Source organism: Branchiostoma floridae, chromosome 17 (genome assembly GCF_000003815.2).
Source record: "Branchiostoma floridae strain S238N-H82 chromosome 17, Bfl_VNyyK, whole genome shotgun sequence".
Lineage (NCBI taxonomy): Eukaryota > Metazoa > Chordata > Leptocardii > Amphioxiformes > Branchiostomatidae > Branchiostoma > Branchiostoma floridae.
Genome location: NC_049995.1, coordinates 14,293,852 through 14,306,973, shown reverse-complemented (window position 1 = coordinate 14,306,973; position 13,122 = coordinate 14,293,852). Strand labels below are relative to the sequence as shown.

Here is a 13,122-nt window from a genome sequence, read left to right as displayed (position 1 = left end):
AGCTTTATCCAGACCTGCCCAAGAAGCCGTTGACACCGTACTTCCGCTATTTCCTTGAGAAACGTAAGAAGTACGCAGAAGGTCACCCTGAGATGGACACAGTAGAGGTCACCAAAAACCTCTCACAGAAGTTCAAGCAGCTTCCGGAACGGAAGAAGGTGATTTGTCATATTATTTCAGTTATAGACTTAATCCTTTATCTTTGTGGAGTTGCGAGTCTGTTGACTACTAGTATATCTCCATTGTTTGGTACATGTAAACACTTATGATGAACAGCGATAAAGGTTTAGACATCCAGGTAATAAGATATGACACGAACGAAAGACATTTGATGCTGTCTGATCGTAGTGACTTAAATAACTGCTCTTTGGCACAGATAGTCATGACTAAAACCTTTGTGTCATGTGTCTTTTCCTATTTTCCAGGCCAAATGATTAAAACCTTGTGTGTCTTTTCCAATTTCCAGGCCAAATACATGCAGCAGTATCTGAAAGAGAGAGAAGAATACGAAGCTAACATGGTCAGATTCAGGTAAGGGCACAATATCTACCTTTAGATCTAGTTATCTTTTATACGAGTTCCATAATTTATTACTTTAATAGGAATTTCAACCTTAAGTTTTGTGTCCTTCAATTATTATGTCCTTCAATTATAGACTGATCTACATGTAAGTTAAGTCAAGTCAAGACAAGATTTAAAAAAAAATCTTTTTATTTCCCATCTCTTCTATCCCCCCCCTTTCTCCTTCCTTTTTCTCTTCTCTCTCTTCATCTTTTCATCCGGCATCCACTCATTTCTTCCTTCATTCCCTAGACAAGAGCACCCAGACTTTGCAGAAGAGGAGGTGAAGAAGAAGGGAAAGACAGATGAACCAACCAAACCAAAGACTCCCGTCCAAATGTTCATCCAAGAAAAGGTGGACGACTACATGAAAGCCCACCCGAACGTGAGTTCTTGTAATTCTTGAAAATGTTAATGTTTGCACTTTTTCCAGGGACTGCTTCAATGTGAACTTCTGAACAGTATGTTACCAGGGCACTATCACGAACTTAAACTGCCATAGACTTTCCATTTCTCCTTACTGTGAAATTAAATCACTGCAAAGTAGATTTATTTATGATAAGTTAAACCTAAACTTTCACAATATGAAAAGTTACACATGCAATTGATAGATTTTGTATATGGTTGTACTACAGTTTAAGAGGATACATGTAGCGTCATGTATGAAAGATAGCGGCTACCATCTGAAATGTCTGGCTGTTTACAGAGTTAGGTAGGGCACGCCACTAATGGATTTTCAGATAAAGTCTCAAAGTTAGCCAAATAAAGCAATTACTCAAGCAGATGGATATGATTTTGGAAACGGTCAGACTTTTCAAGTAGAATCCACTACCTTTAGTCACTGACACTGAGGAGATCATAGTTGAAAATTAGTGTAGTTGTCCTCATTTTAGTGTGGTGGTCACAAATTATAGTGGAGTGGTAGTCCGTTGCGCTAAAAATTAACTACCTAGAACCCTCTGGTAACTTTTACCAACCATTTCCACAGGGCAATAAGCGAGAAGCCACAGACGCCCTGCGGAAGCAGTGGAACGCTCTGACAGACGGCAAGAGAATCAAGTGGATCAACAAGGCGCTGGGGGTGCAGAAAAAATACACGGTGAGTTTTCAAGTGGTAACCACACTGATTCTTGTTGATCAATGACTCTGTGTTAGCTTTTCTCTCTGTGGTCCTATAGATTAAGTACATCAATACAATGTTATCAAAATTACACTATTGTTCTTAAGTATGTTGTTGGGAGTGAACAGAGGTAACTCACTTTAGAGGCTCTGAGATGCAATAATTGTGGTGGCATTTGATATATATATACTTTTTTTTAATATCTCAATGACATTGGTTGTTCTATACTGTTTGTTTTCGGCAAAAAAAACTGTTACTCAAGCAACTGGATATGAGTTTGGAAATGGCCAGACGTTTCAGCAGCCACTGCTGACTGAGGTGGACAGGAAACTGAAGAAGAAGTTTAACTGTGACTTCTGTGTTTTTGTTAGGCTGAAATGGAGCAGTACGTTAAGGACCACCCAGACTTTGAGAGGACAACCCAGCGGCCGCTGCTGACCAAGGCAGAAAGGAAACTAAAGGAGAAAAGCGAGGGGCGGCCGGATAAGCCTCCTCCGTAAGTCACACACGTACTTGTCAATGGACCGATCCTGAAGCCCCGCCCCCTGTTCGATCATGTTCTATTTCGAACACCTCCGTCAAAAACAGCGCATGTCGGACAGAACTGGCCGCCGCCGCTGTTTAGCTGATAATAACGACTGACTTCTATTTAGCTGGATTTGGTCCAGAAATCCTCTCAGACCGGGCCGAAAAAAAATGCGCTGACTTCTTTACTGAAGGTTACATCCACTGGGTACAGTCATCTGAGGAGGGGGCTGATATAGTTGTGGCACTGGCTCATTTTGACGGAGGTGTTCGAAATAGAATAGGGTGTTCCACCTTGTTCTATTTGTTTGATATACGTTCGATCGGGATCGGTCCATTCCATCCTCCTATGCAGGGACATCCAACGGCAAAACCATCTGTATGGGTGGATACTTTCTCAACCGTCACTCTTGGTTCCTGAATGCCCTGCTTATAAATATCAATGAGTTCTTGAAGTTCTTGAACGTGGACATCAGGGATGCCATCACAGGTTACAATGGATCCTTCTTGTATTAATGATATTAATGAGCTTACCCTTATATATGTGAGACCCCTTTTGAAAACTGAAAGGCCTATTCTCTGATTGGCTGACATTTAGTTTGGGGGGGGGGGAGACTAAGAGGAACTAAGAGTGTCGGTTGAGAAAGCAGGGTACATCCAGACAGGCGGTTTCGCTGTTGGATGTCCCTGCATTGGAGGATGGTCAATTCAAGTTTAAGTCCTTCCAGCACCAGATGGTGCATAGGGCAGGGCCTGTCTCTGTTTCTGTAGCCCTTGGACCAGTTGAACCTGTCCAAGTCACTAACTCTTAAGGATTGTATGTAAATACATGTCTTTTTTATGTAAATCATGACAGACTGTTCCTTTGGTAAGACAGCACTAAGACAACATCAATGTGTATGTTTTGAAATCTTCCTAAAAATGTAGCTCCACCTTGCTCTATTTTTGGCTCTTTTATCATTCATCCGTGCTATAACCACGAATGAAGTATGCACCCCAACTTTGTCAACAACTTGCAGCAAGTTTAAAAAGTACATACTTTATTTAGGAAAAATACGATATGTATTACTTCTGAGTTTGAACATTATTCTGGTGTTTCTACGGCAATAGCTACAGCCTGTTTTGCCAGGAGCTGATGCTGAAGCTCACAGATGTGCCCAACAAGGAGCGCAAGCAGGAGTGCAGCCAGAAATTTAACCATCATTCTGTTGTTTTCAGAAATGGCTATAGCCTGTTCCCTCGAAGACTCAAACATCACTATTTCAAACATAATTTTGTTGTTTGTACAGGAATGGGTACAGCCTGTTTTGCCAAGAGCTGATGTTGAAGCTCACAGATGTGCCCAACACGGAGCGCATGCAGGAGTAATTTTGTCTCCTGGAAGACTATGTATTTTTTGTGAGTTTTAACCAATATTCTGTTGTTTCTATAGGAATGGCTACAGTCTGTTTTGCCAAGAGCTAATGTTGAAGCTCACAGATGTGCCCAACAAGGAGCACATGCAGGAGTGTAGCCAGAAATTTAAACATCATTCTGTTGTTTTCAGAAATAGCTATAGCCTGTTCCCTCGAAGACTAAAACATCACTATTTTAAACATAATTTTGTTATTTGCGCAGGAATGGCTATAGCCTGTTTTGCCAGGAGCTGATGCTGAAGCTCACAGATGTGCCCAACAAGGAGCGCATGCAGGAGTGCAGCCGGCGCTGGAAAACCATGTCTCAGAAGGAGAAGGACGGGTACCAGAAAAAGGCAGAGGAGGTGAGAAAACTGGAAAATATATGTGAAGAAAGTAGATTTCATCATCATCCTCATCGTCACTGCATATCAGTCATTGTTACTGAGGCGGGCCTCATTGTTCTCCATTGTCCGTTGGACCCCTCCCAGGTGCATCCCATCTCAGCACGGTCTCGCTCTTCAGTTCTCCATGTCATGGCTTGCCCCCTTCTTTGAAAGTAGATTTTAGATTGCACTGCCTGTTGCTCTAGTTCCCAGAAAAAGGCAGAAGGGGTTAGAGAAGGAGAAAATATATTGACCCAGAGGTACTATACAGCTTTGTTTTTGATGTTGAAGTAACAGTCTTGCTTTGGTTGTGTATTTTTTGTATTATGTTTTAGGGCCTCGATGAAGAGCGTCAGCGAGGACTTTTGTCTAAAATTATAAATGTACTGCTAGAAATGTACTGCTAAAGATACTGCTAAATGTCTAACCCTCCATTGATGGGGAGCAACAGACGATAAACCAGATAGTGAGTATTAGTGAGTAAGTGATACTTAGGGTCTGTGTCTAAGAAACTGGTAATTATATGTAACAACAGAAGTTTCATTTCTTTTGCAGCTTAAGACCAGCTTTGAATTTGACTTCCAGAGGTACTTAGAGGTAAGCATTATTCATTTCTTATTAGTAAATTTTCATAAGATTAGTGGTACATGTACTTAACAATTGAAAATAAGCCTAAGAATGGAAAATTTTTACGAATCTCAATATTCTAGTTCCTACCATTCACCTCACCTCACCGGTCCAAACCGTCACCCTTTAAGTTAGTTACCATTCACATGTAATAAATACCAGATACACTTGCCATGAAACCTCAGTACCTCTTTTTCTGTGACAACATCACTAAGAATGAAAGGAGTATGGGTAAGGGGTGAAGTCTGCCATCTCTTATTACTTTCATAGACATTTAATTAATGAGTTTTGTCCTTTTCTAGACCCTGACACCGGAAGACAAAGAGCGGGTACTATCTGAAGAAAAGGGAGGGACCAAACCCAAACCGGCTGCCGAGGAAAATGGCCAATCCACAACAACTAGATCCTCTGCAGCAAAGTCACAGGTAAGGAACAACACTGCAGTTCAAACATAAGTTGCTAGAGGTCTCTTGAGCTATTTATTCAGTCAGAAAAATGGCCTAGCCACGACAACCAGATCCTCTGCAGCAAAGTCACAGGTAAGAAATAGCACTGCAGTTTGAACATAAGTTGCTAGGGGTCTCTTGAGCTACATGAAGGGGATCAAAATCTTTTTCTTTTATTTAAAAAGAATTTTATTTTGTCTTAAAAATGACTTGAAACCAGAAGTACAAATGAACCTTCAAGCAAAAATCAAGGTTTCTATTCATGTTTTGCATAACTTAAGAAGTTGCATTATGCAAATAAAAACAGTGTATATGTCTGTTGTAACATAGTCCACCTCGGCGGTTGCCACCCCCAAAATAGTTTCATCAGGTTGGTATGTCACTGAATAAAGAGACTCTTTTTACACATGTGAACCAGTCAGAATTGCCCTGAAGAAGGTGGTAGAAGGTCACTGAAACATAGGCGAAAATAAAGCAATGGTTGTTTAAAAAGAGTGTCTTTATTCTGTGTGTTGGCTTCTTACAGCATTAACATGGTTCCTGTTTCTATCTGACACAGACCACCTCAACGGCGGTTGCGACCCCGGACAGACCGAAGCGCCCGATCTCGGCAGTTTTCTTCTACCAGCAGGAGAAGCGGCAGAAGCTTCGCGAGAAATACCCGTCCCTCTCCAACCAGGAGATTACGCGCATGCTGGCACGAAAGTGGAGCGAGCTCTCCGACAAGAAGAAGGTAAAGTTTGATGGAAGTTTATTTGCAAGTTCATTACCAGAGGTACAAGCACATGGTAGAAACGTAGGGGACATAAAGGCACATGTGGCAATGGACTGTGATCCCCGGCCAAGTCATACCAAAGACTTTAAAGGTGGCACATGTTGATTGCCCTGCTTAGCACTCAGCATTTGGGAAAGAGTTTGGTAGTTGAACATGCACCACTGCCAGTGGACTAGCCCCCTGCTGTAGTGATTGCACAAAAGTTGTGTGGCCCAGGGCTACTGAAACGGAGATGGACACTGCCCTAAGCACCATCTGGTGTGGGAAGCCTTAAGTCTGAACAGAGATAAGGAGTATTTTGATCCCAGGCCTGACAGAGTTTTGTTGCTCTCCACAGGAGAAATACAAGAAGATGGAGGAAGAGGCACGAGGAGAATATGAAGACCAGATGCAGTCATTCCTGTAAGTGCAAACAATAGTCATATATCAGAGCTTGAAGATTTTACTGATTGATAGATGTTTACAGTGCAGTAATGGAGAAAGATACGTTGCTTGCTTACCTAGACAAAGATAATCTTTTTCTTAACAATAGTATTTTTAATGTTTAATATTTGCCAAGTACATGAAATTCTTCATATTTTATGATACTTTATGATTATATAAAAAAGTATATCTCATCTGTTGACCATTATAAAGAAAGTCACAGTAATTTTTTCTCAAGTCGTATCTCCTTCCCTACCAAGGTGTTAAGTTTTATTCTTGTAAGTCTTAACTGCACTTATAAACTGAGAGGACAATAGAATATATAGAGTGTCATTTGAAGTAGAGCATGTGACAGATTCCTTTCATATTCTTAATTGTAATGTTTTATCAACCCTCTCTTGCTCCCCAGGAAAGCGAACCCAGACTACATGCGGGACGGAAACTCTGCCATGATGAAGAAGAAACCTCCTCCTTCTGAAGCCAGGACGGCCATGGAGCTGTGGCGGGAAGACAAGATGGAGAGCTACGTCTCAAGATACAGGGTAAGAATGACTGAAATACGTAATTAAGGAACAAGGAGTTAAATGTCTCGAATGATACCACGTTTGCCGGGCCGGAACTTGAACTCTAAGCTACAATCGCGTTGGTGTCAACCCCCAACCAGGTGCCGTGATAGGCATGCAGTGTTTCAGAAAGGAAGCTAGTGGTTGCGCCTAAACAGAGCGCCTATACTCAAGAATAACTCGAGAAGGACGTATCCGATTAAATTGCGGTTTGCACCCGTCGATTCCTCACTAAGCAACCTTTCGAATGATACCAAGTTTGCCTGGGCGGAACTTGAACTCTAAGCTACAATCGCGTTGGTGTCAAATTGTATTTCACTGTACAACCATATGTGCCATGCTACCAAAGAATTGCAGTTCTGGCATTGTTAGTTTGTTTGTCTATTTATTTGAACAAGAAAATACATTAAACATTATACAAAAGCAATACATGAAAACAGGTACATGTATATGATGTAATTATCATCAAAAGACTGGAAAATTTCCAAGCTACATCAAACCTTCATAATGAATATTTTGTGTCCAGTGGCTCTTAGGGCAAACTTAAAGTAGCAAGACTTGGAAGGTGTCATGAAGATTATAAAGAAGGGTTGCCAGCTCTTTTCCCAACATCTGCTTATACAGGCTCCAATACTTAATGATTCATTTTTACCATCGGCTCAAGAATATATTTCATAGCTGGACATGAATTGAAGTTGTTTTTGTTCTGTTGTTTTCTAGAATGACAGAAAGCGTGCGACCGATGCCCTGACTGCTGAGTGGGAAAAACTGCCCAAGAGAGAGAAGCAGCCGTGGCTCCAGGCAGCTGCTGAGGACAAGAAGAGATACGAGGTACTGTCAAATTTGCACTTTGTTGCTTCATCACAAGGGAGTGAATTTTATTCCTGTCTGTGCATCTGTCTTTCTGTTTGTGTTTTTTTCTGTCTTTCTGTCAGTGTGTGTCTCTCTGTCTGCCTTCCTGTGTCTTCCTGTGTATGTCTGTTCTACTGTATATCTTGATGTGTCTGTGTTTGTCTTTCTGTCTGTGTATAAGTTTTTCTATGTCTTTCCATCAGTGTGTCTGTCTTGCTATGTGTCTTTGTGTGTCTTTCTGTCTCTGTCTCTCTGTGTGTATTTCTTGTTGTGTCTTTTTGTGTATAACCCTACCTTTCTGCCTGTTTGTCTTTCATATATCTGTCCTTCTGTCTCTGTGTGTGTCTGCAAATCCCAACATATATGACAGAAAATTCAGAACTGACATACATGTACATCATCACTAATGTTACCTTCATATGGATCAGTCACACAGTACAGGGATGAAGTCTGCCATCTCTGATAGCCTTTATTCCATTCTTATTGCAAGAAAATTATTTGAACTATTGATGGATTGAGACATGTTTTGTTTGTTGCCTACAGAGAGAGCTAGCAGACTATGAGAAACAGACCAAGACCGGCAGTAGCGGTGCAGGTAACAAGACGGGCAAGCTGTTTGAGGGGGAACCAAAGAGGCCTCCTACGTAAGTCACCCTTGGTCAATTTGAAGACTTCTTTGATTGCTTTTTGAACTAAACAGATATTCAGTCCAACAATGAAATGTTTTTTTTTAAGTATTTGGGACGATAGTTTCGTATGTGTCATTTTGGACTATCGCAAATGCTTTGAATTTTTCTAAAGGAAATTTACAGTGCTGAGGGCAAGGTAACATTGAAAGTAAATTTTAGTAGTCTGACTGCAAATCAGTTTCCATTAACATAGTCTTGCCAGTAGAAGGAAGAAAAAAAGACTAGCTGTACAGTACTGTTACCAATTTCCAATCCTTGGCAAATGTTGGAACCCTAGTTACTAACTGCTGTCCACTCCTTCTTGAAGGGTGTCAATCAGCTCCTACAAATGTAAGGAAGGACCTCTAGCAGTTTAGTCCCAAACTGCAGGTACTAACCCCCCTTGTCCCCTCCCCACACAGGAGTGGCTATCAGCTGCTGTCCATGGAGCTCCTACAAATGTAAAGAAGGACTCGACTCCTACAAATGTATAACAAAGGACCTCTAGCAGTTAAGTTCAAAACTGCAGATACTAAACTCCCCCTTTTCCCCTCCCCCCACAGGAGTGGCTATCAGCTGCTATCCATGGAGCTCCTCGGCAAGTTGACGGATTTGGACCACCGCGAGAGGATGTCCGAGATCGGCCGGCGGTGGAAGGCCATGAGCGATAAGGAACGTGCAGCGTACAACCAGCGAAGTCAGGAGCGTATGCAGCAGTATCACAGGGACCTCCACTCCTGGTTAGATGTGAGTGGGATCTTTTCAATACAGTGTGTTGGGAAGGATACAGTACTAGAAGTTCAAAATTTAATGCTTATACATAATTCCTGACAGCTGTTGATAAACCAACTCTAACCAACCATACAGCTAGTTACATTTATGCAATTACCAAGAAGCGAGAGGAAGTCAAATGTCCTAGAATAGACGCATTTCTGCATTTTATATAGATGTGTATGATTGTTTCCATTGTTGCATTTATATGATTGTTACCATGTGACATGTACTTAGCCCAGTGGGGCAAAAATGTCCAATTAATGTCTTCATTCATTCTTAATGAGAAAAAAGAAACTGTTCTCTAACTCAAAACTCTTTTTTTTTCTTTCAGAATCTTCCTGCAGACATTAGAGAAAGATATGAGCAGCTGCACCCCAGCATCGGCAAGGTTGGTACACCTCTACTAGACATATTATATCTAAACCTAACACCACTTTAGGAGCTTGTTTTTGGAAGCCTCTACATCTACCTGCAATCATGTCTTAGTTACTCTGACCCTTACCTGTCAGGGAACAACAAACAATAAACTGGATAGTGAGTGTGTGGATTGTATCTCGCTTGTATAAATTTCTTTGTATTATGTATCATTGGAAAGCTTGTTTTGATTTCAATAAATACTGTGGATAGATTGATAATTTCCATATGCTATCATCCAAGGCTCGAAATACTGGGTGTATGTGCACCCAGGTGCACCCAAAAGTGGAACTGTGCACCCAATTTTTTTCAGTGGGTGCACAGGGTGCACCTAAATATTTTCTTAGTTTTATATATGGGAAGATACAAGTGTACTAGTATACATCATATTCTTGACATCGAAGTGTCAGAAAGATAATAGAAATGTCTCATTTTACTTGTGTAAGAATTTGATAGCTTGTAACTAAGTTTTGTTATTAGGTTTTTTTTACATTCTACTTGAATCTAAGTGGTGCACCCAAAGTTTTTTTGGTGCACCCAATTTTTTAAGCTGGGTGCACCAGTGCACCTAATCCCAAAAATGAATTTCGAGCCCTGTATCATCCCACACTCATGGCTCAGTAGCCAGGACTGCTTATGTGAGTGGGTTGCAAAAAAAATGACAACGCAATGTGTATATTCGCGATAATTTTATTTTCTATTGACTTGTTTTGTGTAGAAGAGAAAGCGGGAAGCGAACAGTCCTCTCTTCGCCAAGATGATCAAGAAAGAGAAGGAGGAAGCTTCCGAGGAAGAGTCAGAATCCGAGGGCTCGGTAAGTGTCAAGTTTTGCTCATTCGAGTAAAGAGCACTGCTCTTAGACGGTATACCCGTGATTTACAACATATTAGAAATTGCGATTCAATTTTTGTCCCTGAGCCCTCTCAGGGTGTTGTAGAGAGTTGGTAAAGCCTAGGAAAACATGTTGTTTCCTGTTTCCCAAACTACCCTTGAAAAACCTGCCGACCCTAGACTTTTTTAGGTGGGCAGTGGAGTCACATGGCTTCCACTTAGAATTCTTATTCAGCCAGCTTCCTACTGAAGTAAAAACACTGCTTGTCTTATATAATGAAGGATACATGTACCTATTATGCAGAACATTCAAGCATGACATTAAAGTCCCTTATGTCCTCATGCAGTTTAATTTATTCAACTGTATGTAATATGACTCCCTCGAGTTTTGGCCAGCCTAAAAAAAATTCCAAAAAATCTCAACAATGATTTTTTAATCTCATTTTTCAGGATGAAGATGATGAGGAAGAATCAGGTGACGAGGGATCTGGAAACGAAGGATCGGGATCCGGCTCTGGATCTGGCTCCGAATCTGAAGGCAGCGAATCCGGCTCCGAGTCTGGATCCTCAAGCGAGGAGGAAGACAATGAATCTGGTTCAGGAGGAGAAGAAGATGAAGAAGAAGGGAGTGGAGATGAGGAGGAGGCTGAGAAAAGTAGCTCCAGTAGTTCTGAGTCCGAGTCGAGTAGTTCGGGATCAGAGTCGGAATCCGAAGAAGAGTGAAAAAAAGGAGGTCGAATTGTTGCTTTTTTTCGTGATGGAATTTAGAATTTCACAGGGAATTTGGAATATCTGATCAATTTTTAAGTCAAGCTTTCCTATGGTTTTGGCCACACCAATTTAATTTCTTGGTTGCTTGAGTAAAAATTCACCAAGAGGACAACATGAATACAGAGGACTGGGGAAAACTTGAACCCAACTACATTTGTTGACAGAAATTGTGTTCACAAATTGTGTTAAACAGCCAGGGTACAGAATTTTCCACCAGACTCTGTTTAGATGTTGTTCTCCTATTTGCGACATTTTTCTTTTAAATCCATGAACCAGCAAATTAAATCTGTGTAGCCTTAACACTACTGATTCCGAATGCCAAACGTTGCAGGGAAATTGGAATATCTAATAAACCTTTAAGTAAAATGTTACGGAAATAACAAAACCGTAACATTTAGGAGGGAAGCTTATCCTTTCGGTTGAGTTCGAGAACTTACTTAGCTGCTCCTCTAAAAAGTTGACACTCAAGGCTTGAAAGTTTATTAGATTTCCAAAGTCCTGGCGTTGTTCGAGTGAACAGAGCTCTTTTTCCTTCCTGACCACCTCCTCAGAAATGGTTGGTTTTATATGTTAATCTTTGTTAAATTGTAAATACCAGATATTAGAGGTAGGTGGTATAGTGAGGGAATTATGAAATGTAGGTATGATGATCACAAAATCTTGTTTTAAACTAAATCAGGAGGTGAAAAGCGATTCCTTTGTCATCTGAACCCTTTTGATACACCTTTTTGTCTCGCTAGAAAAATCTGTGGACCAAGTCAAGTGAGTGAGGGAAGAAAAGAATGAATGAAAGGATGATACAAATGCAAGTGCAAGAATAGAAGAGAGAAACAGGCAAACAAAAAGTTGCCTTTAATCAAAGTGAGTTTAGATTCTTTTGTAAACGATGTCGGGCACATTTTGGCCGAGCAAAGGAATGTACTTGTTGTAAAGACATAATCGATTCGAAAGACTGGTACTAAATTCCTAATTTTAACCATGGCAATAGGTAAAATGCAGCTGATATACCAGTGATTGTGTGTGATATTTGAAAGTATGTTTCATTATTCGCTTTGTTTAGATAGCAAGGAAATTTGTGTGCCATTGGCAAAATGCCTGGCTCAGTGATATTCTAATTTCAATCGTAACGTAATCTGTGTTCATCAACTTGTAGATGCTTCTGCTGCTTTTCAGTCTGTTACATTTTTTATCCTATCTTTGAAGACGGAAAACAAAGTTGATGGTTGATCCACAACAAGGAAGAAAGTTAGAAAGGGACCATTAACACTTCGATTTCCAGTTTCCCAAAACTTCAGCAAACAAGTCTGGTATTATTTTAGGCATCAGATGAAATTCACTGAACTTAAGAGAGTCTAGCTCTGCATTTGCAAAATTTGTCTTTTGAGAAAAATCACCAAGTAGCAATGTTTGAATTTTACATATTGTCAACTCTACAATCTAAATTGCTGACTACTTCTCACTGAGTTGCTTTCAACATAACACAGTCAGGAATATCTTGTGTTCAAATCTGGATTTCTTTCTTTTTTCTTTTAATATCAGTGCTTTTTCCTCCATGGTTTCTAGAGACTTTCAGAGGCTGGTTTGTTGAGTTGCGCCTAATTCTCGTTGCCACTAATTAAGTTTTCTGAATGAAATTTTGGGATTGAGATAATCCAAATGTTGCAGGGTACCGGTAATTTATAGACTTATAACTACCAATAAAATTTCTTTGATTTTAAATGAATAATTAATTTATCTACCACCACATTGTCTTCAAAACACACTGAATTTTTTTTGAAGAGACACAGATTTTCTTGGTGTTAATTCTCTACAATGCAATGATTTGAAGTAATAAGGAAATCCCTTAATAGTTTTGGACATTGTTTTTAATAAAAGATGGATTAAACAACAAACACAGTTTCTTTGAAACTAAACAACAGACACAGTGTCTTTGAAACAACCAGAAGATCGGTAGCATTACTTTACATTGCAACAATTTTTGTCACAAAAAAC

The 13,122-nt window shown here is 40.3% G+C and overlaps 1 protein-coding gene across 1 annotated transcript in view; it reads left to right on the top strand.

Moving 5' to 3' along the window:
* Positions 1–12,375, top strand: part of LOC118404176 (nucleolar transcription factor 1-like) — a 23,931-nt gene extending 11,556 nt beyond the window's left edge. The window contains exons 6-22 of the mRNA XM_035803196.1: positions 3–158; positions 467–531; positions 814–946; positions 1,550–1,660; positions 2,053–2,177; positions 3,824–3,965; positions 4,542–4,583; positions 4,916–5,031; positions 5,651–5,792; positions 6,172–6,236; positions 6,667–6,799; positions 7,541–7,651; positions 8,216–8,316; positions 8,904–9,087; positions 9,446–9,502; positions 10,247–10,342; positions 10,810–12,375. Of these exons, the coding sequence (XP_035659089.1) occupies positions 3–158; positions 467–531; positions 814–946; positions 1,550–1,660; positions 2,053–2,177; positions 3,824–3,965; positions 4,542–4,583; positions 4,916–5,031; positions 5,651–5,792; positions 6,172–6,236; positions 6,667–6,799; positions 7,541–7,651; positions 8,216–8,316; positions 8,904–9,087; positions 9,446–9,502; positions 10,247–10,342; positions 10,810–11,082 (2,052 nt within the window). The 3' untranslated portion in view covers positions 11,083–12,375. The remainder of the gene's footprint in view (positions 1–2; positions 159–466; positions 532–813; positions 947–1,549; positions 1,661–2,052; positions 2,178–3,823; positions 3,966–4,541; positions 4,584–4,915; positions 5,032–5,650; positions 5,793–6,171; positions 6,237–6,666; positions 6,800–7,540; positions 7,652–8,215; positions 8,317–8,903; positions 9,088–9,445; positions 9,503–10,246; positions 10,343–10,809) is intronic.
* Positions 12,376–13,122: the final 747 nt, after the last annotated feature.